At 43.1% G+C, this 26,288-nt stretch overlaps 1 protein-coding gene across 3 annotated transcripts in view; it reads left to right on the top strand.

Annotated features, from left to right (window-relative positions):
* Nucleotides 1–26,288, top strand: part of SMURF2 (SMAD specific E3 ubiquitin protein ligase 2) — a 117,964-nt gene that overhangs the window by 73,275 nt on the left and 18,401 nt on the right. For 2 of the 3 annotated variants that reach the window (XM_075903920.1, XM_075903922.1), the window contains 6 exons: nucleotides 984–1,068; nucleotides 3,761–3,844; nucleotides 6,614–6,816; nucleotides 15,514–15,598; nucleotides 21,673–21,831; nucleotides 22,060–22,125. In XM_075903920.1, coding sequence (XP_075760035.1) covers nucleotides 984–1,068; nucleotides 3,761–3,844; nucleotides 6,614–6,816; nucleotides 15,514–15,598; nucleotides 21,673–21,831; nucleotides 22,060–22,125 — 682 coding nt within the window. The remainder of the gene's footprint in view (nucleotides 1–983; nucleotides 1,069–3,760; nucleotides 3,845–6,613; nucleotides 6,817–15,513; nucleotides 15,599–21,672; nucleotides 21,832–22,059; nucleotides 22,126–26,288) is intronic. The other variant, XM_075903919.1, reaches the window with a different exon arrangement.

Genomic DNA, 26,288 nt, shown 5'->3' with positions numbered 1-26,288 from the left:
TTATCTTGGGGTTTGATGTTATGGGGCAAATGCTCATTTGCTCTAGATTAAGGCCATTAAATTAATTTTCACTTCATTTGTGAACAGGATTCGAACACAGGTGTCCAGAGATGTCAAGGTGTATTCATGTCACACAGCCGGCAGAAAACTGTCATTTAGTCTCATACTTGACTACCCTCTTAACAACAAAATGCAACCTCGGTATTCAGATCAGACATTTTGCAAGTTGCTGTGTCAGGAACAAAAATTGTCCATAACACGTCATAATTGGAATGAAAAAGCTTCTAGCATAACAGTGGTGTTTTTAAATGTTAGGACTGTAGCATGTAATACACTTTTGGTTTGTTTATAATTTTTATTATAAGTACTAGTGTTTTGATGGATGCTTTTGAAATAGATTTAAACATATTTGAATTGTGTACCACTGATACTTCAATGTTAGTTTACTTAGGTCCCTAATAGTCAAAATGTATAGTGCACATAGCATTTAAACTTTGCCTGTTTTTGTGATAATTTTTTATGATTTTTCAAGCTCATTCATAGTATTTAGGTTGAAATTAAGTTATTGGAAACTGCAGATTCAACCCCTTTACAGACCCAGTCGTGAATGCTGCTTTCCATTAGAAGTGTTCCTTTTCCATTTGTAATAAAAGTCTGACACTGTGCATGAAATCAGCCACCCTACCCTGCCAGCTGCAGAGTTCAAAACTTTGCTTAGGGAAAATAAAAATTAATTACAGTTTCAGATTTAACTTACACCCTTATCTCTAAAAAGTGGGATTTTCAAAGTATCAAGCAAAGATTTTGCTTTGTGAAACCACAAATTATCTCTGCTTACCCTTTATTAGCTATGTGGGGAGGAAAATAATTTTCAGAAAATGGTTTAACTTAATCCTCCTCTAAGTACCATTCCCTTCCAAATGTATTTGTGATTTGGATTCTGTTGCAATATCTTTAATAGTTATCTTTCAATATTTTAATAGTAAGTCTTCAATCCAGAGACCGAATAGGCACAGGAGGACAAGTTGTGGATTGTAGTCGATTATTTGATAATGATTTGCCAGATGGGTAAGAGAACACTTATGTTCACTTTATTATTAACCTTTGAAATGATGAGAAGTCAAAGTAAAGTTAGACTAATTTTGTTTTTGTTTTTAAATATTTGTAAATGTATAGAAGTTTAAATTTAGGAGCCGGGGACATACCAGTAACTGACGTAAGTACTGTAATAGGTCCTTTGTTAATAGTGTGAACATTGTCTATCTGTGATTTTGGGGTATAGGGAAGCATATTACGTAAGTGAGTGAATGAAAGTATATACCCAAGAACCCACAACTGGTTTGAGAATTATAGAACAGAAAAGTGACCTACATGAATATAATGTAAATCTAAGCAGTAACGAACATTCTTGAACAGCCCTGCTTCAGCCACAAAATAATCTAGTAGGATCCAGTGCCTTAATTTTGTACCCTGTGTAATGTAAGAAGAGCCTGCCCAAAATGTCTTCCTCAGAGTTGTAGAGAGGATATGGTATTTTTTAAAATGTCTGGGTTTTTTAATAAATCAAGAAACAGTATTATTCAGGATAGTGGAGACTAAATTCTTTCTGTATTTTTGCCCACCAAAGACTGGTTTCAGGATATTTTTCCTGTGTAAAACTGATGCGCTCGATACCTAAAACCGTTTTGGGAGTTCAGCAAAATTTTCTGTTTTAAGCACTTTGGAAAGACAGAATCCTGAATGAGAGGCTTGTCAGGAAAAGCCAGAAGAAAGCTGATTTTTTTTTTCAATTTTCATTTAAAAATAATATAAATTATCATGTTCAAGCCCTAAACGACATTGTGGTGTTCCTTGAGAGTCTGAAGAAATTTTAAGAAAATTCTAAACCTTATGTAATTCATTGTTCAGTGTTCCTCTTCTAAATATTTTTTAGCTTTGTATTTATACAATTAACTAGCTTAATCTTTTGAGAGGAGAATTTTTAATGGAAAAATAAATGGAAAGGCCTTCTAATTTAAAGATAAATAGTATTTTTAGCAAAGGAAATTGGTGCAAAAAGGTACTAGAATCATTGTTGGTACACAAAGAGCGAGGTCGACTGCACCAAAGAGCTTCTGGTGCTTCACATTAACTTGTTGCCTAACATTTGTAACCGATAACTTAATCATTAACAGTAGTGGAACAGAATTTTAAAGAATGCATATATTTGAGGCAAAGGTGGAGAAAAAATATCTTACAAGTTTTTAGATATGAATTTAGGAGTAATGTGTTTATTAATTAACATGACTTAAGTCTATGTACAAGAGATTTCATTTTGAATGGGTATAGATAAGTTTTGTTAATTCACCATCATTAAAATAAATTATATTGAAGCAAGCAGTTACCAAATTAATACAAATTTGAGTGCATTATCAAACATTTTTATCAGGACCCTTGTGGGATGTTTGGAGGTAATTTCAGTTTGAATAGTTACTGGAAGTGAAGGCATATCATTGTTAATGACTGTCTGGCTTTAAGAAGAAAACATCTTTCTATATATATAAAAATGTTTTTCCTGTGGGATGTCACTCAGGACGTGTCACTCAGCATCCCACAGCCCCTCTCCTCTCAGCCGCCCCACCTCCTCCCTTTTTCCCTCCTTCCCACTGCTAACCCAGTGGGGACTGGCAACCTATGGCTCCCAAGCAGCAGTAGAACTGAAGATAAGCTGCTGCTGCTGCTGGTGGGCTGTGGGGGGGAGGAGAGAGGAAAATTGTGGTGCTCTGAGGGTGGAGCGGGGGCCAATAGAGAGGCCTGCTGCAGGGGGGCCTGGACTGGGGGACACCTTGGCCTCTAGGCCGGGGATGGCTGTACCATGTGGCGGCGGCTGTAGTTTTAAATTGCACTGCTCTGGTGATGTGGAGGGTAGGGGCCAGCGGTGAGGCCTGTGGTGGTGGTGGTTGGGGAGGCTGTGTGAGAGGCTTGCTGAAGAGGTGGCAGTATTGCGGGACACCCCCCTCCCACAGGTCTTACTGCCTCCCCCCCGCCCCAGCCGCTGGAGCACCTCACTTTAGAACTCTGATGAGCGGCTGCTGGAGTTTTAAATTGCAGTCCTCTGTCCTGGGCCTTGCTGGTGGGCAGAGCGCAGGGCCTGGCAAGGGGCCTGAGCCCCGCTCCCCCACACTGGTGACCAGAGGGCTGTGTGCAGGGCCAGGGCCTGGACTTGGGGAGAGGGCAGGGTTTGGTGTGACCGGGGAGGGAAGGTGAGGGATAGCTGGGGCTGGAATGGTGGGGGAACAGGGGCTACAAGCTGTGAGGTCTTACCCCTCCCAGGGGTGGGAGACTGGAGCTGCAAGGTCTGTCCCTTTGAGTGGGGGTATACTACACACCCTCCCCCCTTGCAGCTGGAGGGAGAGAGCCAGGCTAGCCTTGGCCCAGCTCAACTCCCTGGCAGCTGGAAGGAGAGAGCCGGGTCTGCTTTGGGGGTAGTTGAGGGGGAGAGAGCTGAAGCAGGCCATGGCTGATACACTTTGGCCTGGCCCTCTCCAGCAGCCAGGGCAGAGAGCTGGGGCTGCCTATTCCTAGAGTGTAGCGAGCAGGGGCCCCGCCCCCTAATTTTATTAAATCTGAGAGTTGAACTTTCACTGTTTAGCATGTTCAGCTACTGTGATTCATAATAGATTGTCTTCCTGAGTTGGCTGTTCTGTTAGAAACGTCTTTGTGCCCTGGTTTCCTGGAAATATCACTTGTTGCCTTATCTCTCTCAATGTCTGAATTTTAGTTGGGAGGAGCGGAGAACTGCCTCTGGAAGGATCCAATATTTAAATCACATTACAAGGACAACTCAGTGGGAACGACCAACAAGGTAAGAGATTATAAAATATGCCTGTAGTGTTCACCTGCTGATCAAAAGCAATGAGCATCCACAGCTCCCATTGGGCTCAAGAGGAGGTGCTTGGCAATCTCTGAAAATCTGGCCCCAGATATTTTATTCTCTTCCCCCTCCTGCTTAACTCCCAGAAATCATTCCGGCAGTGCTCTTGCTACATTTAAAAGGCAGAGGTGCCACAGCACTGGCTCCTGCTCCCCTGCCCTTGCTGCCTCTGATACAGAATGCTGCTGCAAAAATCATTTTTCTAACTCATTGCTTTTATCATGTTGCCTTTCTTTCTGAATCCCTTTACTGGCTCCTCCTTCTGCTCTCTTATTTACTTTTAAGGCACTTCGAAGTCATTCTTCATCCTCTGATACAGAGGCAGTAGGGGGGAGGGAGAAGCAACTAGTCTAGTAGTGACTCAACTATCCGATAAGCCTATGCATATTGGGTAGTTGAGTAGTCACTTATATCCCTAAATCTGACTTTAAATGATTGTTAAACATTCAGTTCTACAATATTCCTGCATTTCTCAATTGAAAGAACTGACCATTTATTAAATCAAAATATGAATTTATATATTCCTAATTTATTAAAAATGTCTGTCTTAAGGTCTAGACACAGACATGTATAGTAGAAAAACAAATACAAAAGTATTGCTGGTTTGAGATGTGGGTAGACCCTGGTGCTTATATGGATCCCCAGTTGATAACATTGGAGATTGTATGAAAGATCATTTTATGAAGCTGTAATGTTTATAACTTTTCTTCACTATGCCAGTCTATCGGGACTAACAACTACAACCACACTTATCCCATTTAAACTATCCTTATCTGATACTCTTCTCAGAAGTGTGGGTGGAGAGGGGAAGCAGACAAGCCTTGTAGCATACCCTGATCTCCACATGCTCTAATCTAATCCTGTCATTTACCCCTTTCACAGTCTTCTCTCTTTACACTTTTATCTTTGGCTAAACTCCTTCACAAACTCAGCTTTCATCTCTCTTCTGATAACTCCTCTCTACTCTGGTCTTTCTCCCTGTCTCCCAACTAAAGCCTTGACCTGTCTCTCGGACATCACTTTCAGGATGTCTAGCTTCCAGCTCAAGCTTAAACATGGCTGAAATAGATCTCCAGTTTCCCTGCTACCTGCTTTCTCTATCACTGTGAACAACACCAGCATCCTGCCTGTCACTCCCCATACTTGTAACCTGGGCATCCTCTATGACTCAGATCTCTGTGTAGGTCCTCACATCCATGCTATGTCTAAATCTCACTGTTTTTTTCTGCATAACATCAGTAAGATGTGGCTTTTTGCTCCATAGGGCTGCTAATGTGTGGAGACTGCTGCCTATTGTTCTGAACAGTATTGTCTTATTGTTTACTTGTGTGTCTCCATCTGTTCCTTCTTGTTTTATAATTAATTGTATGTCCCTTGGGACGTGGACTGTCTTTTTGTTCCATTTCTGAACAGTGCCTAGTGCAGTGGGATCATGGTTTATGACCTGGGCATTATGGAAATACAAATGGTTTAATGCCCTTAGGCATTATGGAAATACAAATAATAGCAGCATCATGCTCAAGAGGGACCAGCGGAAAACATTCTAGAGCTGCAGGCCCCTCACTAAAAATATCCTACTGCCAGCACCCTCTTTTTAACAATGTGCGTGCAAGTGCTACATCAAGTGCTTCACGTGACCTAAACCAGTAGTTTTCAGACTTTTTTTTTCTCATGACCCAGTTGAAGAAAATTGTTGATACCCACGACCCACTATAATTTGACTAGAGTGTGGGCTCTGGGGTGGGGCAGAGGATGAGAAGTGTGGGGTGTAGAAAGGGGCTCTAGCTTTGGAGGGTGATCAGGGCTGGGGCAGAAGAGACTTATCGTGAGTAGCTCCTGGTCAGTGGTGCAGCGGGGGTGCTAAGGCAGCTTCCTGCCTTTCCTGACAACGCAGACCATGGTGTGCTCCAGAAGCAGGCAGCAGCAGGTTCCCAGCCAATGGGAGTGCGGAGCTAGTGTTTTTGGGGCAAGGGCAATGTACAAAGCCCTGTGCGCTCTTTCTCCCCTCCTCCACCCCTAGATGTAGGAGCCACGCCTGCTGTGAAGTCTGCAGTGCCAGGACAGGCAGGTCGCCTACCTTAGCACTCCCACTGGTCACCTGATTCCCCTGCAGCAACCAAACCCAGTGCCTAATATTTCAGGACCCAAAGTTTGAAAACTACTGACCTAGACTGATGCAGCAGCAGAGAGTAGCAGTTTTTAACATAGGCAAAAGCCATAAGAATCTGACCTAAAATGAATACCCTGAGTTGTATTTGGAAGCTAATGAATAGCAGTGCTTATCACAGAGCACAGGCATAATGTGCTTCCTGCAAGAAGCACTGCTTAGCTAATGGTCTGCGACATTCTGCCCTAGCTAATGTTTTTGAATGGTCTTCAGATGTAACCTATAGAGTACACTGCAGTAAAATCTTTATATGACCAATACATGAGTAGCTTAGCAAGGGCTACATAACAAAATAATAGTTTGCTGCCTTATCAAAGACGTGCAAAAACAGTCTGACGCAGCTAATACCTGAACATTTCTCATGTTTTATTAAATTAAGACTTAAACTTGAGTGATTGTTTCCTGTACTTTTAGTGACTGATCCTTTTATCTATTATATGTAAATGTGTTGATTCATAAAGGATAGATGATGTGGTTGGAGAGAATAATTTCCTTTGATACAAAAATAACCTTTTCTCATTACCTTCCAATAGACCAGCATCTGAATATTCTAGTCCAGGCAGACCTCTGAGTTGCTTTGTGGATGAGAACACACCAATTACAGGAACAAATGGTGCAACATGTGGACAGTCGTCGGATCCCAGAATGGCAGAGAGGAGAGTCAGGTCTCAAAGGCACAGGAATTACATGAGCAGAACACATTTACATACTCCTCCTGACTTGCCTGAGGGATATGGTATGTGAATTTAGAAGATAGTGTCACATTATTTCAGTCATGTAAGAAATTGGGTAAATGAGGTCCCTTCTACCCTGCTTTTTGTAATTTTTTTTTGGGGGGGCTTTTCTTTCTTGGATAACTGGTTAAAATGCTGACCTGTTTGTTCAGTTTTGGCAAAGTTTTAAATTTAAGATTGGACTTCAGAAAATAGCCTTGTTGTAAAGCAGTCAAGAGACATTTTGTGAGGGCTTTTTGCACGCGACCGTAGGTTCCTAGCGCAATTGTGGCCCTGCTTTCCAGTCACTCCCCCGCCCCCACCAGGCTTCCCTACGGCACCCAGCCGGGAATTCAGAAAATACTGGATATTGCACATGTCCGGAATTTTCTGATTTTTTTTCTACCGGACAGACAGTGCAAATATCGGACTGTTGGTAGAAAACCGGACACCTGACAACCCTACCAGGGACACCCTGCCACCTCCCCTGCCAGACGTGGCAGGGGGAAAATGTTCCGGCCTCCCATCTGAGAAAAACAGAAAATACTGGACATTTTGCATGTCGGGTATTTTCTGCTCTTTGTGTTTTGGTTTTTTTTTTTTTTTTTAAACGGACAGAAGACACAATTACTGGACTGTCTGGGCGAAAACCGGACACCTGGCAACCCTAGCTGGAGCAGCCGTGAAACACCACTCCCTCCTCTCCCGTGCTCACAGTTGGTGAAATACAAATGGCCCAGCAGCCGCTTTTCTGAGCGGGGCAAGCAGTGGAGTCTGCCTGAGGCTCCCTGCTGCGTTGGTGGGCTTGATCCAGCCTGCAGAGGGTATTTTGCCCACGCCTGTTTTATGAGCTCTCTAAATACCAAGAATAGTTTAAATGTAAAAGCATAATTTCATTCTTGTGCCTTCTGTACTCCAATTGAAGTGGTAGGGTTTATTTATGACTTGAGAAGGGAAGGAGAAACTTACATTTTTAAAACTTGTAGCATTAGAGCTCACTCAGTACAACACTCACTATGGTCAATTGATGTCTTTCCACTGACTGCAGTGGGGGTTTGATGAAGCCATGTATCAGCATGATGGAAAGCCTCTCCCTTATATTTTGTTTATAGGTGAAGGGTGATAAATTGCAAGTTAAGAACTAGAATGGAGGAAGCCTGGTGTCAGTAGAAATGTACATTACAATAAGATACATTGTTCTTTGAGTGATTGCTCCTGTGCATTCCAATAGGTGCGTGAGCGGTGTGCACAATCCTTGGAAAGACTTTCCCTAACAGTACCCGTCAGGTTGGCTGTAGCACTCCCTGTGGTGATGCCTCAAAGTGTTGTGTGTAGATCTAGCCCTGCTGCAAGGTTCCCTCTAAGCTGCACAGCACCATAGCCTCGCAGATGCTTAATGAGACCTGCATGGAGCTGCCTGGCTGGGGGAGGGGCACTTCCTCCTCAGCTACAACAGCAGATCCCTGCTGAGGACAGAGCAGCAAGTCTCTCTCAGCTGGTAGGGAGGGGATATGTCCCTCCCCCAGCTGGGCAGCTCCTGTGCAGCAGCCATGAGCCCCTGGCCAGACCTCATTAAGCAGCTGTGGGGCCATGCTGCCGCGCAGCTTAGAGGGAATATTGCCCTGCCAACCTGACTCCCACTTATGTTCCTTCTTTCTATCAGTGATGGTCGTTGGAGTTTCTCACTTCTTGCTTAGCCAGTAGTTCTTCCCTAGTATGTAGTTTGAGTTCTTTGTTGTGTAGATAATTGTAGATAGATAGTTGTTTTATGAGGGTTTTCCCCCTCCACTTGCAAAGTCTATGGGGCATGCAGAGGCTTCAAAGGTTTAAATCAGGGGTGGGTATCCTAAGGTCCAGGGACTAGATCTGGCCCTGGGCTTCCCTGGATCTGGCCCCCAAGGCTCCCCAGTATTGTGGAGCCTGTGCTGGAGCTTCAGTCCCCCGCTGTCCCACTGCAGGACTGGAGTGCACAAAATCTACTAGCCTGGGCCTCCCAGGTTCTGGTGTTTGAGGGGGATGTGTGGAGTGTCTGTCTTCTTCTCAGGTAGGGGACACGTCAGTCAGAGTTTGTTTTGATTTAATTTGATTTTTTTTTTCTTTTTGCTTCACACTTTTCTGTCTGCCCCGGACTGATTTTTCTGTTGGTCAGCAGTCCCCACCCCAAAAAAGGTTCCCCACCCTTGGTTTAAATAATGTGCTAAGTACAGGAAGTGTATGCCTGAAGGAGAGACTCGCATGCTGCGTTTTTACATTGTATTGGAGAAAGACATCAACAAGACAAGTGTAGCCTCTTCAGGGGTTTTAAGCCCCGTACAGAACGTGAGAGGGATCAGAGACTTAAGCTGTTGCTAATGGAGTTGGCACTTCGATCCTATGACACAGCTTCAATTCCCTCGTGCATATTGCACTGGAATCCTAAGACAGGAGGAGCAATGGGCTCACTGGCACTGATCCTTCATGCATCAGGCGGGCTCCTCAGCATAGTCCTGTTCCCACTCGCTGGTGCCTAAGAGGAAAATGGAGACCAACCGAGGATGCTCTCCCTCCTGGAGATCTAGGAAGGCCCCATGGTCTGCCCGTATGGGCAACTTGGCCCCAGAACCTTTGACTGCAATGCCCAGGGTGGGCTCATGGAGTCTGATGTCAGTGGACTCCCTGGATCCCATAGGGCTGGAGGAGGATCTGGATTTGCCTCCCACACCTGACACCTTTGAGGCTGGCAGGACCTCCATTGAGTTTATGGTACTGATGATGCTTGAGCAGCCTTGCCATCTCCAGGAAACACCACTGAAAATGGCAGCACCAACCCTGAACCGGCCTGTGGCTCCACTTCTGGTGAGCCTCTGTGCCGTGGGCAACGCCCACCACATGGATGTTTGGGGCACAGCTGAGTACCATGCAGCCGACACTGGTGACTGTTCATATGGTGCCATATATGGCCCCTTCTATAAGTCCCCTGGCACTGGGTCCCACAGCCGTGAGCCAACACAGAAGCTCATTGAGGCACCATTCACCAGCACCATATGTTTCTGCTTCCCCCAACACTCTGGTGTTGGATTGCACTTTGTGTTCGGGCGCTGAGTCCTTTGTGTCCCACATTTCTTGGTATCGACCTCGGTCCTGGCACACTCCTGGCATGGGTTATGGCATTGAGATTCCTTGACAGCAACAGTGCAGTCTTGACCACCCCTTTGGCAAGCACCAATGCAAATGGCCCTTCTGGACTCTGTGGGCGTACCACCAAAGCCAAGGGCAAGGACCGCCTTCCAGGACTGCCTCGGTGGCACCATTGGTGGAAACATTGATACCTGTCCCTCCTCTAATTCTGGAGGCATAGGCTGAGCCAGGTGACCAAGTGCTGGTGGTACCCATGCTTGCACTGACCCCACAAGACCAACCATAGGAGAGGGAGGCGGTGGAGGACCCGCTGGCTCAAGAAGACCCCCCCACTTCCTGTGGCATCCTTCTCATCATCTCCTTAAATCCCTAGGGATCCAAATGCCCACCTGCACTGCAGACATTTTAGGTCTCAGCAGCCTGCTTGTTTTTTCCCTGGCCCACGCAGGCAAAATGAGGGATGCTTTAGGGGCAGGCGAAATAATCGGAGGGGACCTCCTTGCTCCTCATCCGCCCAATGCCAGGACGCATCCAAACAGTGCCCCTGTTCCAAGCCCCACTTTTCAGGATGTGCTTGAGGAAAGAGCTCCAGACTTAATTCTAGAATCTATCACTCCTTTTGGGAACCGTTTTTCCACTCCTTTCGTGCATGGTTGCAGATTACCTCAGACTAGTGTGTCCTGAGCACAGCAGAAGTGAAATATTCTATCCAGTTCCATTCTCTCCCTGCTCACCAACATCCTTTCTCATTTGTTTTCAAGGACCCCTCTCACGAGCAATTTCTCATACAGAAGGTACAATTGATCCTTGCCCTAGGTGTGATAGAAGAGGTTCATCAGGGGTTGAAAAAGCACAGGGTTCTACTCCTGATACTTCGTTATTCTCAAGGACAAAGAGTGTCTGCACCCTATCCTGGACCTCAGGGAACTTAAACATCTTCATATGGAAACTTCGGTTCCACATGGTCTCTCTGTCCTTCATTATTCCTTCCTTGGATCAGGGGAAGTTGGCCTGCTGGCCTGGATTTCAAGGAAGTGTATTTTCACATTTGCCATTATCCTGACAGACAGGCGATTTCTACATTTTCTCGTGGCAGGCAAACATTACCAGTTCATGCCATTTGACCTGACTGTGGCATGTCTTCAAAAAGTGCATAGTGTTGATGGGGATGTTTTTATGTCATCAGTGGGTTCAGGTCTTCCTGAACCTGGATGATTGATTAATCAAGGGCAGGTTGAGAAACCAACTGCTCAAGCAGGTGGACCTAGTCAAAGCCACGTTCTTTCACCTGGGCCTAGTTCTCGACATGCTGAAATCTACTCTCATTCCCTTGCAGAGAATAGAGTTCATTGGGGCCCTTCTTGATTCTAGCTGGGTGACAGCATCCTTGCCCAAGATTCATTTTCAGGCCATGGCAAGTCTCATCTCAGAACTGCAGAGGTACCCGCTCAGGATGGTGCAAAATTGTATGAGGCTTCTAGGGCACATGGCCTTCTGCAAATACATTCCCCAGCACACCCAACTCAGTTTGTGGCTACTCCATGGGTGGCTGGTGTTAGTGTTCATGCCATCCAGGGACTCAATTGACTGCTGGTGATCCTGCACGCCCTCGAGTGGTGAACCCAGCCCCAGGCGTTAAGTGCAGGGGCTGCTGTCAGAGGTAACCCTGGTTATGGACACCTTGGACTCGGAATGAGGGGCCATCTGAACGATGTGTTCATGCACGGCTTGTGGTCAACTCTGGACGTGGAGTTGCATATCAATGTCAGAGAATCATTCCTGCTCTGTTTAAGGAGTGGGTGACAGACAACACCATGGTGATGTTTTATATCTATAGACAGGACGGTGCTCACTCTTCTCCCCAGTGTCAGGAGGTCATTGCCTTGTGGGACCTGTGCATCTCCCACAATATCCACCTGCTAGTCTCCTACCTTCTGGGGGAGCAGAATGACCTTGTGGATCACCTCAGCCAGTCTCTTCAGTCAAATGAGTGGTCTCTCCGGACGGACATCACTCTCTGTCTTCTGGGAATGGGGTCATCCCTAAGTGGACCTGTTCACAATCCATTTCAACAAGAAGTGCGAATGCTTCTGCCTCTTCCAGAGGCTCTACAGAGGATCGCTGTCTGATGTTTTGCACTTGATGTGGACAGAGCAGTTGCTCTATGCTTTTCTCCTGGTGCCACTTACACCCAGGGTCCTCCTCAAAATTTGACTGGACAAAGCAGCAGTCATTCTGATAGCACCTGTTTGAGCCCCTGATTACCTGTTCTTTAGCCTACCTCTCATTCAGAGTGGCCTTCCTGATATCTATTACTTCAGCCAAGTGGGTGTCAGAGCTGAGAGCCCTTATTTCCAAACCCCCCTATACTGTGTTTTATAAGGATAAGGTGCTGCTATGATCTCACCTTGCCTTCCTGCCCAAAATAGTGTCACTTTTTCATGTCACTTAAGACATTTTTCTCCTGTCGTTCTCCCCAAAGCCACCTACCACGGATAGGGAACAGGTGCTGCACTCTCTGGATGCCAGGCTTTTTATCTGGAGCATACTAAACCACTCCATCTGTGCTATGACCTGGCTAAGGTATTGTTCCTTCCTATGACAGCTTACTCCACTCGAGCACAAGCCTCATCAGCAGCCTTTCTCGCACGTGTCCCGATTCAGGACATCTGCAAGGTGGCTATGTGGCCCTCCATTCGCACCTTCATGTCTCATTATGCCCTCTCCCAGCAGTCCCAGGATGATGTGGCCTTCAGCAGAGCTGTACTGCACTCGGCAACAAGTTGAGGTCCATCCTCTCCTCTGTACAACTACTAGTAAGTCACAGATTGGAAAGCACATGAGCAATCACTCAAAGAAGAAAGAACGGTAACTTACCTTTGTAACTGTTGTTCTTCTTCGAGCAGTGTCCCGTGGGTGCTCCACTGTAGGTGTCAGCTTGTCCCGGCGCCGCAGATCGGAGATCTTTTCTAGCCATAGTATGCTGGACCAAGCATGCACGAAGTACGGCTCGTGGCTTTTCGTGCCGTTTGAGCACTGCTGGTCCGGCTCCCGCCAGTTCCTCCTGACCGTCCTCGGCCGCGGACGGAACAACATCTCTCTCGCGAACACTGTTCATTAGAGCATAGAGAGACGAACCATAGTTATTATACATAGTTTAAAGTTGCAGTTTTATAGTTAGTAATCTAGTCGTTAGTCGTTAAATATATATATATTCTTCCTTCAATAGTTAGTCGTTCTTCCCAAATGCCGGGCTTCAAGATGTGTTGCTCATGTCTATTCCAGACCCACCTGCTTCCCCTCTGTCAGACTCTTCTGGCAAAAAGAAACAGAAGCAGAAGTTGGGTTGGCAGGCATGTATATATACAGCATTGTGAGGCGTCACCACAGCGGGGTACTATGGCCAACCTAAAGGGTACTGCTACGGAAGAGTCTTCTGATGATCATGCATGTGATGCGTGCACACAGACATTGAAATGGAGAGGCTGGAAAATCATGGAGCCCATTTAAAAATCATATGGCTTTCCCCCCACATATTACAGTTATTCACCTAGCTTGTTTCCATAGTACTAAAAATGAGGACATAACTACCACATCACAAAGCAGTGCATCCTAGTGGATAGGGTGTTGTGCTGGGACTCAGAAGACATGGGTTCTATTCCTGGCTCTGTGGTTGGAATGTTGGGTGATCTTGACTAACCCTGTGCCTCATTTTCTGCATGTATAAAATAGAGATAATGATACCACAAAGCACTTTGAGATCAAGTGATAAAAAGCATTCTATGAGAGTGGAGTACTATTATTGATCCCTTGATTGCATCACCAGGCCTGGCTTTTGGGCAAGGTGAGCGAGGTGGTTGCCTTGGGACCTACGCATTCTTGGTCCCGCGTTGCCCAGTTCCTGGCCTTGCCCACCTAGCTGCTCGCTCGCTGCCTTGGGCCCCACGAACTCTTTGACCGGGCCTGCACATCACATATTTTGTTAAATAAGCTAGAGTGGATGACATAAGTGGTTAACATCCTCATGATAACGTAGCTTTGTTTCTCTGCACTCCCTAAAATAAAATGCTTTTAGCTGTTCATTAGGTTTAATTGAATTTCATGAAGTTTTAGTTTTTAAAATTGATAGAATTCTGCCACCAGTGAACTAGCTCTGACCTATGTGGTTATAACAGATACTCTCACAATTGTAAGTGTAGCTAGCCAGTTAAATTCAATGTCTCAAACTAAAACACAAAGATAATGCTGTAATCTCATTAAATGTCTAATCTTTTTAGTGGAAGTTTTTACATTTGATGTGGTGTTCCACATTATCTAGAGACTTTTATAGGACTCTGCCAGCTGGTCATAGAGAAATAGCTATTTCATGGATAATGACTTGTTAATTACCTAGATATCTGGGTCAAGGACATCTGAATTTACTCTTTAGGGAAGTGGAACATTTTAAAGTAAAACATGAACTATATAGTAGCTGCTTTGAATTCATTTTTTTTAAAGGCTGCATTCTTATCCAACTTTGTATCCAGACTTAATCTTTCTAGTATACAGCTAGGGGAATATTGGAATACTTTTGTTTTAGATCCGTAGTGTCCAACTAGTTCTGAAGCAGTAGCCATTATAGTGGCTACTACTATAGCAAACTAGCCACACTTAAAAGTTTCAGAGGGGTAGCTGAGTTGGTCTGTAACTGGAAAAAACTTAAACAACAAATAGTCTAGCAGCACCTTAAATACTAACAAAACATATAGATGGTATCATGAGCTTTCGTGGGTGCAAGTGGGTTCACCATCTACATGTTTTGTTAGCCTTTAAGGTGCTGCTAGACTAGCCACACTTAACTGGCCAAATAGCCACAGTTTTAGACTTCTTGAGAAACATTACCACATTTGGTAGTTCTGTAAGGCTGGTACAAAGACTGTTTTCAAACATGTTTCCACATTTTTCAGTTGGTCACTTGCTTATTTCTTTTAAATCACGTTACGAAAAAGCATGATTTAGATCCCTATAACAATAACTGCCTACGTGAAACTTTTACTTCTGTTATAACAATGTAATATTTACTAGTCTAGAGTTTAGACATGGCCTTAGAAAAAGTACAGCCCAGTGTTGCTGAGGCTTTATGTAATCCCACATATATACAAAATTCCAGAACAAACAGAAACTGTTGTCTCCTAATAACTCCTGTAAACAGCAAAGAAAAGATACTAGTCTCTTACACACACCTACAAATTGTGATATTTTTCCAAAACTGAGACTGAAGAAAAAACATTCCCTAACTCTAGCAAAACAAATATTTTAAAAATTGTCTGATTGCCAATTTTCAAGGCTTGGTGCTATGCTAATTGACACTGATTTGGGTTTCTTAGTTGAACACCAAAAGCAGCCTGTTCAGCCTGCTGTCAGAAAGCCTAGCACATTAATCTGATGACAATACCTAAAAACCTTTACATGGGGAAAAAAATCTGTTTAACCACATTTCTAGAACATCTTTTCAGCAGAGCAGTTTGTTTAGTAACATGAATCGCTTTTTTTTCTTTTCCCTTTCATGCATGTCTCTCTTCCTGGTTTGGTTGTCCTTATATTTATTTTACCTTACTTAACAGAGCAAAGGACCACTCAACAAGGTCAGGTCTATTTCCTACATACTCAGACTGGTGTAAGCACATGGCATGACCCAAGAGTACCAAGGTAAGAAAAAACTTGTATGTCTTTATGGTTATATGTAGTCTTAATTTAAACAGGACTTTCTTAAAATTGCTTATCCTCCAATAGTACATTGTTGAATGTTACTTAAGAAAATATACAAACTGGCTTGATAGATGAAACTCTCCCCCAAACTCTAACCTCCCAGCAATCCAGCTTCTCATCTTAATGTAAGCCACTCAACAAAATAAATTATATCCCTTACATCAAAAATTAAGGTTTCAAAAAATTCTTCAATAATAGAAAGTCTCAGAGAATAAATTGAACTGTTTTTATTAAAGGAGCTACAGTATCCAGTGGCGTTGTATCAGATATCACAAAAACTTAACTCTGGCTTTTTATCCCTAATAAAATAATGGAAGATAGAGTAGAAGATGCGGGGACGGGGTGGAATCACTAAATATGGAGGGCCAGCTGGTCAGAAGTTCTCAACTCTTTCACTGAGAGAAATGAGAACTCTTATAAGTAGAGCCCTGCGAGGATACACATTTCTGTTTGCAGATGAGAATGTCCGCAGATAGAAATTGGTATCTGCTGAACTGCAGAGCTCTTCCGGGAACTGCAGCAGGAAAAGGAGAAGAACATGGGGCTGCCACTCTCAGGAGCCACTGCCCATTGCTGGCAGTTCCTCCTGGACATGTGGCTGTGTGGAATGGCTGGGGGTAGAATACCCACATATACAGAAGGAGCTGCCAGTGTGGGGTGCTAGCTCTTGGAAGCAGCATCCCCATGTTCTTCTTTCTCTGTTACAGTTCCTGGGAGAGTCCTGAGGTTCAGCAGATACCTATTTCAATCTGTGGATACAGTGAACCCTCGCTACTTCGCGGTTCGACCATCGCGGATTCACGACTTCGCGGACTTTTTTCATTACATTATGTATATACGTGAATCCGCGATGGTCGAACCGCGAAGTAGCGAGGGTTCACTGTACTGTGAACATAAAATTGATCCTTACCAAAACTTTAAAAAGCCTCGGGGGAAGCCGGCGGGGGGGCATCCCAGGCGCGCCTGGGCTGCTCCCCCGCCGGAGCCCCTCCGCGGCTTTCAAAGCCTCGGGGGAAGCCGGCGGGGGGGCATCCCAGGCGCGCCTGGGCTGCTCCCCCGCCGGAGCCCCTCCGCGGCTTTCAAAGCCTCCGGGGAAGCCGGCGGGGGGGCATCCCAGGCGCGCCTGGGCTGCTCCCCCGCCGGCTTCCCCGGAGGCTTTGAAAGCCGCGGAGGGGCTCCGGCGGGGGAGCAGCCCAGGCGCGCCTGGGATGCCCCCCCGCCGGCTTCCCCCGAGGCTTTGAGGATCCTACTTCGCGGATTTTCAGCTATCGCGGTCTGGTTTGGAACCTATCTACCGCGATAAACGAGGGTTCACTGTATTGATTTAAGAGTAAATCTTGTCAGATAAACTGGATCACTTTTTTGTTTGCAGACAGGCCTGGGAATTTAAATTCCTAACTCTGCTGAACATTAAAAATGGTGGATTTAACACAGGCACTGGTTTAATGGTTCAGTTATAACAATTTGTAACATGTACTGCTGCCTACTCAACCTCTTTTCTTATGACTGCAGAGATGCTACAGTTAACACACTTTTTGCAAAAAGATAGCTTGCAACACTGATATTCAGTGGGATATAGAAGTTGTGAAAATGGTAGAATACACCTACTGGTGACAAATTAGCTAGAGTAGACCTTTGTAATAGTCAAAAAGATCCAATGTAATATTTTATTGTGTACAGGAGCAAGAGGGGAATACTCATTCTGTCTCTAGTGATCAGAGACTGCTCCTTGAATATTCTTAGTTCAGGGCACCTCATTACCCATATGCAAATGGGAAGGCATTCACAGAAGAGAACCAAACCGATAGAAAGGATTGACTTGATTCTTGGTGCACACAAAGCTAGTATGTACAGCTTGGCTAAATATTTAATGGGGAAGATGAATTGAAAGTGTGCAAATTATCAGGAGGAAGAGAAATATAACTAGAAGTAATGAAATAAGAAGGAAAAGAGATCACAAAAATATTCCATATGTGGATGAGATGTACTAAGTTCTGGAATGTTCAACTGAAATGGGGAAGCCCAATTTTCTTGACATGTTGAAACTAGACTAAGTATTAGAAAAATGTGCTCTGCAGAATAAATTCTGCCTTTTCAGGGAGATGGACAGGATAATCCGATGCAAAGATGTATCTCCACTTGCTATAAGGTTGAGGTTTACTGTCCCACTCTTTTAAACCAGTATTTCTTAAACTTTTTAAGACCGAGGAGCACCAAACAATTTTTTTAATGAGGAACAGTAAGGATTTTTTTTGTTGGGGGGGTGGGGGGCAGGGTCGGGTCGGAAGGAAAGTTATTTGGGGGGGAAGGCTCACCTGCACCTTTAAGGGTGGCCATTTTGAACTCTTTTGTTCTCCACATCACAACTCCGACTGCCTCGCGGCACACCAGTGTGCCACGGAACACAGTTTAAGAAACACTGCTTTAAACACATCCCTGTATGGGCATAGGGGAGGTGTGAGAGAGAATTATTGTGAGTTGAAAAAAATCCTTATCACACTGGAAGCTCTTTGAGATTATTACCTCCTAAAATCTCCAGATGCCAATGTAAAATCCCTTAGGACACGTCTTCACTCACCGCGTCAGAGATTGACATTCTGGTGTTCAATTTAGTGGGTCTAGTATAGACCCGTAAATTAAATGCTGAGGGTAGCTCCAACAGTCGCAAGAATTAAGGGAAGTTGACAGGAGTGTTTGCCCCCGTCAGCCTCCTGCATTGGGGACAGCGCCAAACTTGGCTTAAATAAGCCAACCCCAGCTATGTATTCTACATAGCTGCAGTTGTGTTCCTCACATCGGCATTCCAGGTCAAGTATAGACCTGGCCTCAGATTTCCGAGAAACTTAACAACGCTGTGGTTGTCTGCTGCTCATGTTTATTCCCATGTAAATGGATGTTGGCTTACCAGATGTGAGTAAGGTGCTTCAAAACCACAGTTTGAAGAATAAAAATTAAAAGTTTTTAATGAAAAGGTGACACTTTTGCTGTATGAAATACTACTCTCGAAACAAGAAAAATACCTTTATTGTGACATTGTCCTAAACCTTCATGGACTATGGACATAGTTTTTCTAAAATGTAATAATGATAAACAGCTCAGCTCACACCAAAATGTCAACTGCCATTTGTGCCTTAGGGCATGTTTTCAATATAGCCTGGAGTGACAGGCAGTGATAGATCTAGCAGAGGTCAATTTATTGTGGCTAGTGTAGACACAATAAATCGACTGCTGAGTTTTCTCCTGTCAACTCTGGTACTCCATCAAAATGAGAAGAGTAACAGGCATCAATGGGGGAGCATCAGCTATCAACTTACTGCCATGAAGATACTGCAGTAAGCACACCTAAGTACAGTACATCGACTTTAGCTATGTTGTTCACATAGTTGAAGTTGTGTAACTCAGAACAAGGGCCTGCTGTAGTATAGTTAAGGCCTTAGAAGATCTTCCCCTGCATCATGCTTTCTATCATTTTGTGTGTCATCTGGGCAATATATCTTATTGCGTAGAACTAGTCTCCATTTTATGTGTGGCGAATTTTTGAATTAATTTATGTATACTTTTTGTGCATCAGATAATTGAAGTTGCAAATGAGGGCATATTGACATTTAGTTGTTTGTGGGTATAATTGGGTGGCTTACCATCTAAAATGATGGAAGTATTTACGGCTACAGATTATTGATGCCACAAAGGAAGGTTTAAAAATTATGCATGTAACCTGTATAAGTACACTGCTTCTTTTAAACATTTTGACAGTTCAGGTTGAGGGTGAAGAAGGAAATCCAAATTATAAACTGGTGACAGAATATAGTAACACTTATAGTCAGATACTTTTGTATTTAATAGGTTTAATTAAGAGCAGCATAAATTTCTCAAAGTGTAGTTAACAATGTAAAAGATAAAAGCTGCTGTTTGATAAGAAGAGGTCAATGGATCTACAAATTACCCATTTAGAAAATTTGATTTATTAACATGATTTGTACAAAAATGATTGTTAGATATTTATTACTCCACCTAAACAGGTGAGCTACTAAAAGATTTCCTTGAACTTTTCTTACTCTAGCTTTGTACATTCTCCCATATATACTTTGATAAAATACCACTTTGCAACTATTTACAATGACACCATTCTTTTGTAAACCATAAGCACTGCTATTATATTTCATATTCTGCAACAAGACCGTACAAAAATATAGGGGGATTGACTCTTTTCTCTATTAGTTGAAGATTGCCATTGCTACAAACTAGTATAGGGTTACTGGTCCTTTTACAAAAGATACCAAATGCTTAAAGATGCAGTATACCGTATTTTAGCGAATATAACCTGTGGGTTATATTGGTTTTTACAAACCCTGCACCCCCCCCCCATGGGGTATAATTGGGTGCGGGATATACGAAACGTTTTTTACTCACCTGGGGGTGAGTGCGGCTGTGTGGGAACTGGGCGGTGAGTGTTCCAAGCCTCCCGGTGGGGGGTCTCCAAAAGCTACCAGGGGGGTGAGTGCTCCCCCGCCATGCAGCACATGCCTTGGAGAATGCCCCCTCCCCGCTCTGAGAGCCCCTCCCAGCTGAGCCTTTGCTGGGCTGGGTTGAGAGCTACAAACACCTTTTCCCCCGCAGAGAGCCCGGGCCGGATTGAACAGCCCGTGGCTGAACAACGCAGGGAAACTTATGGGGGGGGAGGCACGGAGCCCAGTAACTTTTTCCCTGTGTGGCTCTCCCAGAAGTGGGGGCGGAGGGCAAAGTCTGCCCTGGAGCCCGGAACGCTCCAGAGCTGGGGCAGAGGCATCCCCAGCAGAGGCGCAAGGCGGGAGGCTCCCAGCCCAGCCTGACAAAGGAAAGGAGCCCGGAACCCTGGCCCGGGTGGCAGGTGGCCCGCACCACAGATCACTGGAAACTGCCCATGCCCCCTGGCAACCTGCTCGTAATCTTCCCTGCACCCCCTTGCAAATCTTCCTTGTAGCCCCCTTGCCACACCTCGGAGCAGTTGCGGGCGCGGGGCTCGGCGGCCAGCAGCAGCAGCGGGAGGCTGCAGGCGGCCACGGTGCACAGGAGCGGGGTCAGGCAGGAATATATCCGCACCCGAATAAACCCTGCCCCCACGGGCTATACTTGTGCGTGGGGTATACAGGGATTTCTAAATTCAAACGGCAAAAACCGCAAGGTATATTTGGGTGCGGGGTTTATTCGCTAAAAGACGGTAATCATTTGTTTTGTGAGAAGTCATAATTTATGTATTTGAGCCAAATTGAAATAGTTACATATGGCTGACTCCCAAGGATGTCAACAGAAGTTGAGCTAGAATACCTAAAGATTGTGGGCAAGAAGGGATATTTTATCATACCTTGGAGAAATGCTACAGAGTTTTTAAAAACCACAATATTCATCTTAAATAAATTGACCTGCAAATGCTACTTGAACTTGTCTGACTTTAATAGAAATTGCCTGAGATCACTTAATCATTTAAGTAAAATATTTGTTAGAGCTTTTCTTGCATCTAATTGTTTTTTGAAAAACTCCAGTCAAAAATGGCTTTTGGCTTAGGCATATCCATGCTTAATTCTTCATGGAAAATTTAATTAGTCAGAAATGTAGTTTTGTTTTATGGGAGTTTAAAAAAAATGTGATTGAGTTCTTTAAATTAGTAACACTGTGTTAAAAACTGTTTATTGTCAAAACTGATGCAACTCCTGTTGGCAAATATAGTGTCAGCTTTTACTTTTTGTTTTTAAGACTGTATTAAGTTAGTGTCTGATTAAGTTAGCGTCTGATTAAGTTATTTTGTAAAAATGAAGATTATGTAATAACTGCTTCCCAAAGCATATGTAGTCAGGTGTGTATATTTTCATTTTCTTTGGTAGACTTGTACCTTGGGAGTAGAGATTCCAGCTGAACAGATTAAGTTTCTGAAACAATACATTTTCTCAGACTTCATGGAATTGTTCTGTTACATTTACACTTGTTTGGCTCAAAGGCCAAATGCTGAGGTATTTTTCATTTTATATTTGTTTTTGCAGGGATCTTAGCAACATCAATTGTGAAGAACTTGGTCCACTGCCTCCTGGATGGGAGATCCGTAATACAGCAACAGGCAGAGTTTATTTTGTTGACCATAACAACAGAACGACACAGTTTACAGATCCACGTCTATCTGCTAATTTGCACTTAGTTTTAAAGTAAGTTTGAGAAGCGTCCAACACACATTAAATTTAATATTAGAATAAAGAGCTGACTCTTGTGAGAGCGCTTGATATAAGCAGAGGTGCATTCTGTCCTTCTGTTATGTAAACTCTGCAGCAGTATTTACCCTTCAATTAACATGCTTCAGATATCTATGTGTATAATAGTGTATATGAGAGAGCTTTGATTACTGTAATATTTTAATCTCTACCACCCTTCAACAGGGGCGTGGCCACTGTGATGTCATGGGGGGGCAGGTGCCGTCCCATGGAAGAGATCTGCCACCCCAGGTGAGATATTGTATAGCAGTGGCATTTATCCAGGGACAGTAGAAGCAGTGTGTTGCTGTACCTTTTTGCATTATCTTCAGATCTTAATGTTTTAATCTATGGGGTAAAAAACTGATTTTAAAAAATTTTGTATTCATAGAAAGTAAAATTGATGCATTAGGCCAGTGATCAAGTAGCTAGATACAGTGTGTCAGTCTATATGTCCAGCACCAGATCTCTAATAAGGACAATTAGAAACATTCCATTCATTGGAAATAAAGCTACTACTAAACTTAGAGGAAAAACAGTAAGGCTATGTCTAGACTACAGGGAAGATTCGGAAGAGGATATGCAAATTCCATGGGAATTTGCAATTCTTCTTCCAATCTCACTTTCAAAAGTGAAAGTTTAGACACGGTTTTTTCAGTGACACCCTTCTCCCCCCTCTTGTTGAAAAGTCGCTTTTCCTCAAAATGAGGTTTATGCAGCTTTTTAAGAAAGGGGGAGTTTGCCGAAAAAGCCACGTCTAAACTACTTTCACTTTCGAAAGCGGAGATCGGAAGAAGATATGCAAATTCCTGCAGAATTTGCATATCCTCTTTTGAATCTTCCCTGTAGTCTAGATGAGCCCTAAGAGTTTCTAGTGTGAATCATAAGTTTCTAGTGTGCATCATAAATACTATGTCCCAGCATTTAGAATCTTAAAATTTAAATCTGGGTATTTTCAGACACTGCCATTTTATTATTATCGAATAAACATTGTGGAATTCTGGTTCTCATTTTCATACCTGATGTACTCATTTCACATTTGAAGTGTTTCAAAATTGCTAAATATGGAAACTAAAAAGAATACAAATGTTTTTTTTTGTCTAGACGCAACTATCAGCTTGTCCAGGCATTGCTGGAGCTTTGATTCTGTTTCTCCCACTAACACCTAAGACTATTGTGTTGGGAAACACCTGTATAGTATTAACTGGGTATTAAATGGAAGAAACAATGAAGAGTTGGATGGGCAGAAAGCCATATGCAGTCAGCATGAGGAGGTGTTGGGGAGGGATGGCCATAGGTTTTCTTAAAGGGAGTCAGGCTATATTTATGCTTAAACTGCTACAGTAGCACAGTTGCAGTATTGCAGTACGTTTTTATAGTGCTTCAGTATAGATGCTACCTATGCTGACAAGAGGCAGTAGTTTGGTAGATGGAAGAATTCTTCCTGTGAACTAGCGCTGTCAATACAAGGGGTTAGATCAGTATAGCCTCTCCAAGACATCACTGTGCCAGTAGAAGTTCCTGGTGTACTAGTCATTGGGAAGGCAAGCCAAGAAGAGTATGTCAGGAGCTAGCAAGCAGAAGAATCAAATTCGGTTCCGAAAACATCCAGAAAAGTTTCTTATGTAACTTGTGCCATCACCTAAAAGTTGGCTAGGTGATTTGGGGAAAATGGCTTTTGTCCAGACAATCCACATCAGGAATTTAATGTTTTGAGAGAGAAACTCCCATTTTTACTTGAGAAAACATATTTTTAAATGTTTTTGCGGACCCTTTTTTTTAACATTACAGACATTTTTATGAAAGTCTTCATAGTCCAGGTTGATAACTTCTTTTTGTGCAAATATACATTTTTTTCCCCCTCAACCCTATTTAGATTCCTTGGCTCCTTAGCTGCCTCTAGCATTGAAACTGAATTTACCAGTGATGCATTGGGAGCCTGCACCCAGCCACATTTGTAGAAGGTTCAATTCATTGGAATATAAATATTTAAAAAAATTCTGGTTAGCACTGCCACTGTTTAGATCCACCAGTTGCCGTTTCATAGATATTTACAAAATAACTGTGGCCAGGTAGTTTTACATTCTGTTGTGACTTACAGTAGAGCCAGCTTTGCATCAGGATAATCCAGCTTGACTTGCAAACTCCAGAACCATTTTACACTTCTTCAAGCTGTAAGACCTACAATAATTTGTTCAAGCTTTCCATTTGTACATCTGTCTTTGATTAGGAAAGGATTTTAGAAATTCAACCAACAGTGTCTGCAGGCTGACAAATCTTCTGTAATGTTTATTCTTTTATTGTACCAGACAGGATATGTGAAAGTGATTCTCTCTGTGTACCCACCTTCCTGTCCCCCCCATCCCCATTTGCACTGAAGAAAAAATATGTAATTTGCCTTAAGCTTGTAAGATTTTTTAAATTATCTGAAAAATAAAATATTGGGATTCTAAATTCAAAAATACAGCATACAGTTCAGGGTACAACATACCCTTTGAGCAAGGGTGCCATTTTGTCTTGATGGCATTTATGGCATTATATATAGCTAGCTACTTGATTTTGTTTAAAATTCAAATAATGGCCTAGAGTTGCTGATAGTTTTCAAAGCTGAATAAATTAAAAAAATGCTTCATTGAGTATATTACTTTGGAATGTAGTTGAGCAATTTTCTGGTGATTCAAATATTAAAAGTAACTATGAAAATGAGTAAGAAACAAATAGCAAAATACCGACATCAGCTGTTAGTAATGGTAAAAGAATGCTTTTATTATTTTAAGTGCTGCAGACTAATTTAGCTAACACTTCATTTGGTCTGATTTGGTTAAACTGTAATTTGATGCGTAGTTCTTAAACTCACACTGATTTAATAGATTACTTACTTTTCCTTTAAGACTGAGATTAATTGGCTTTGTGTCTACAGGGCTACTCTCTTTAGTAAAGTATATAAAATAACCTTGTCTGGTAGGCCTAACACAAGGGATGTTTTTACTGGCTTGCCCTTGTGGAATTAGAGTGTTCAGGAAATGAAAGAATGATTTCCTTTTAGCTTCAGCATCATCAAGCGTTATCCTCAAATGTATGAAGTTTATATTGCTGTTAAAAATGAATCTGTTGTCATGCATCTTATCACAAGCTAGAGGATAATATTAAGTATAAGCCATTGGGTGCATTAGAAATCCGTAGCGTTAATGATGTAGGACTGGGTTCAGGAACTGTGTTGGAACTTTGCTTCAAGGACCATTTGGAGGTGGACAGTTAACGCTGATCTAGACATGGCCCGGTTGCATTGCTCAATGGTGTGATAAGCTCACGCTCCTGAGCAATGTGGCTAAACTGACAAAAGTTTATCCCTATGTAGACAGTGCTAGGCAAGTAAGACTTCTTCCATCGACATAGCTACCACCTCTTGTGGAGGCAGCTTACATGTGCCAGCGGGACAGTTTCGCCTGATGGCAGAATTGGCATCCCTAATGAGGCGCTACAGCAGTGCAGCTGCACCACTAGAGCGTTTTAAGTTAGTTTCATAGGAAAGAATGGAGAAGGAAGTGGAGTATCTTGCATTTTAGCTCACCCAAGTAGCTAGTTCTAGACCATCACTGAGATCATTAAATCATTTTAGTGCATTTTTAAGCATAGTGATTTTAAAATAACTGAAGCTCATTGTAAGTAAAACCAATAGTGGTTTCCTTCTTCATTCCCAAATAACTGCTCCTGGAGAGTTTTTTGATACCAGCTTCTTGCTAAATCTTAGGAGAAGCAGCGTACAATTTGTTCTGAGAGATTTGCAATGACAAAAGGGGGAGAGAAACTCCACTGATATCTGCTTCCTGACAAACAAATAATAAATTGTCGTCTCAACATTGGTGGTAGAATTGAAATTAATTCCATTATCCCTCTTTATAACCTGTAGAATAAAAGCAAATATTAACATTAAAACTCCTTTTAAAATTTTTGTTTGTGACTTTGCCACAGTTTGAGAAACACTCCATGTGGACTAGCCTTGTGATCTTTGTTGGTCTGCAGTGACTTTTCTGGTCCCCGTTTTCCTCCTTGTGCACCCTGCTTAATGGCATCAAAAAAGAGGGTTCTGTAAGAACAGAATGGCTACTGAAATGCTGGAGCAAGCTAGGGTTTTCACTTTTCACTGCCAACCATGAATGTTACTTACAGTGGTGAAAGCTTGCTGGAAATGAATTCTGCTTGGCCATTGTTCATAGAGAGCTTTCTAGCAGATCATTTTCAAAACAGTCAAAAGACTAAACTGTTTTCAGGTCTAAAATTATGCATGGTTCATTTTAGTATTTTTGGTATATGAGGCTTGAGATATCATTAAGAACATTCAGCTGAATAAAAAAACCACATCCTGAATTCTAACCTTCGTTCTACAGTACTGAACATTCAATATACTATCTCCT

This window comes from Pelodiscus sinensis, chromosome 20, assembly GCF_049634645.1.
Source record: "Pelodiscus sinensis isolate JC-2024 chromosome 20, ASM4963464v1, whole genome shotgun sequence".
NCBI classification, from domain to species: Eukaryota; Metazoa; Chordata; order Testudines; family Trionychidae; genus Pelodiscus; species Pelodiscus sinensis.
This window is presented reverse-complemented; position numbering and strand designations above follow the sequence as displayed.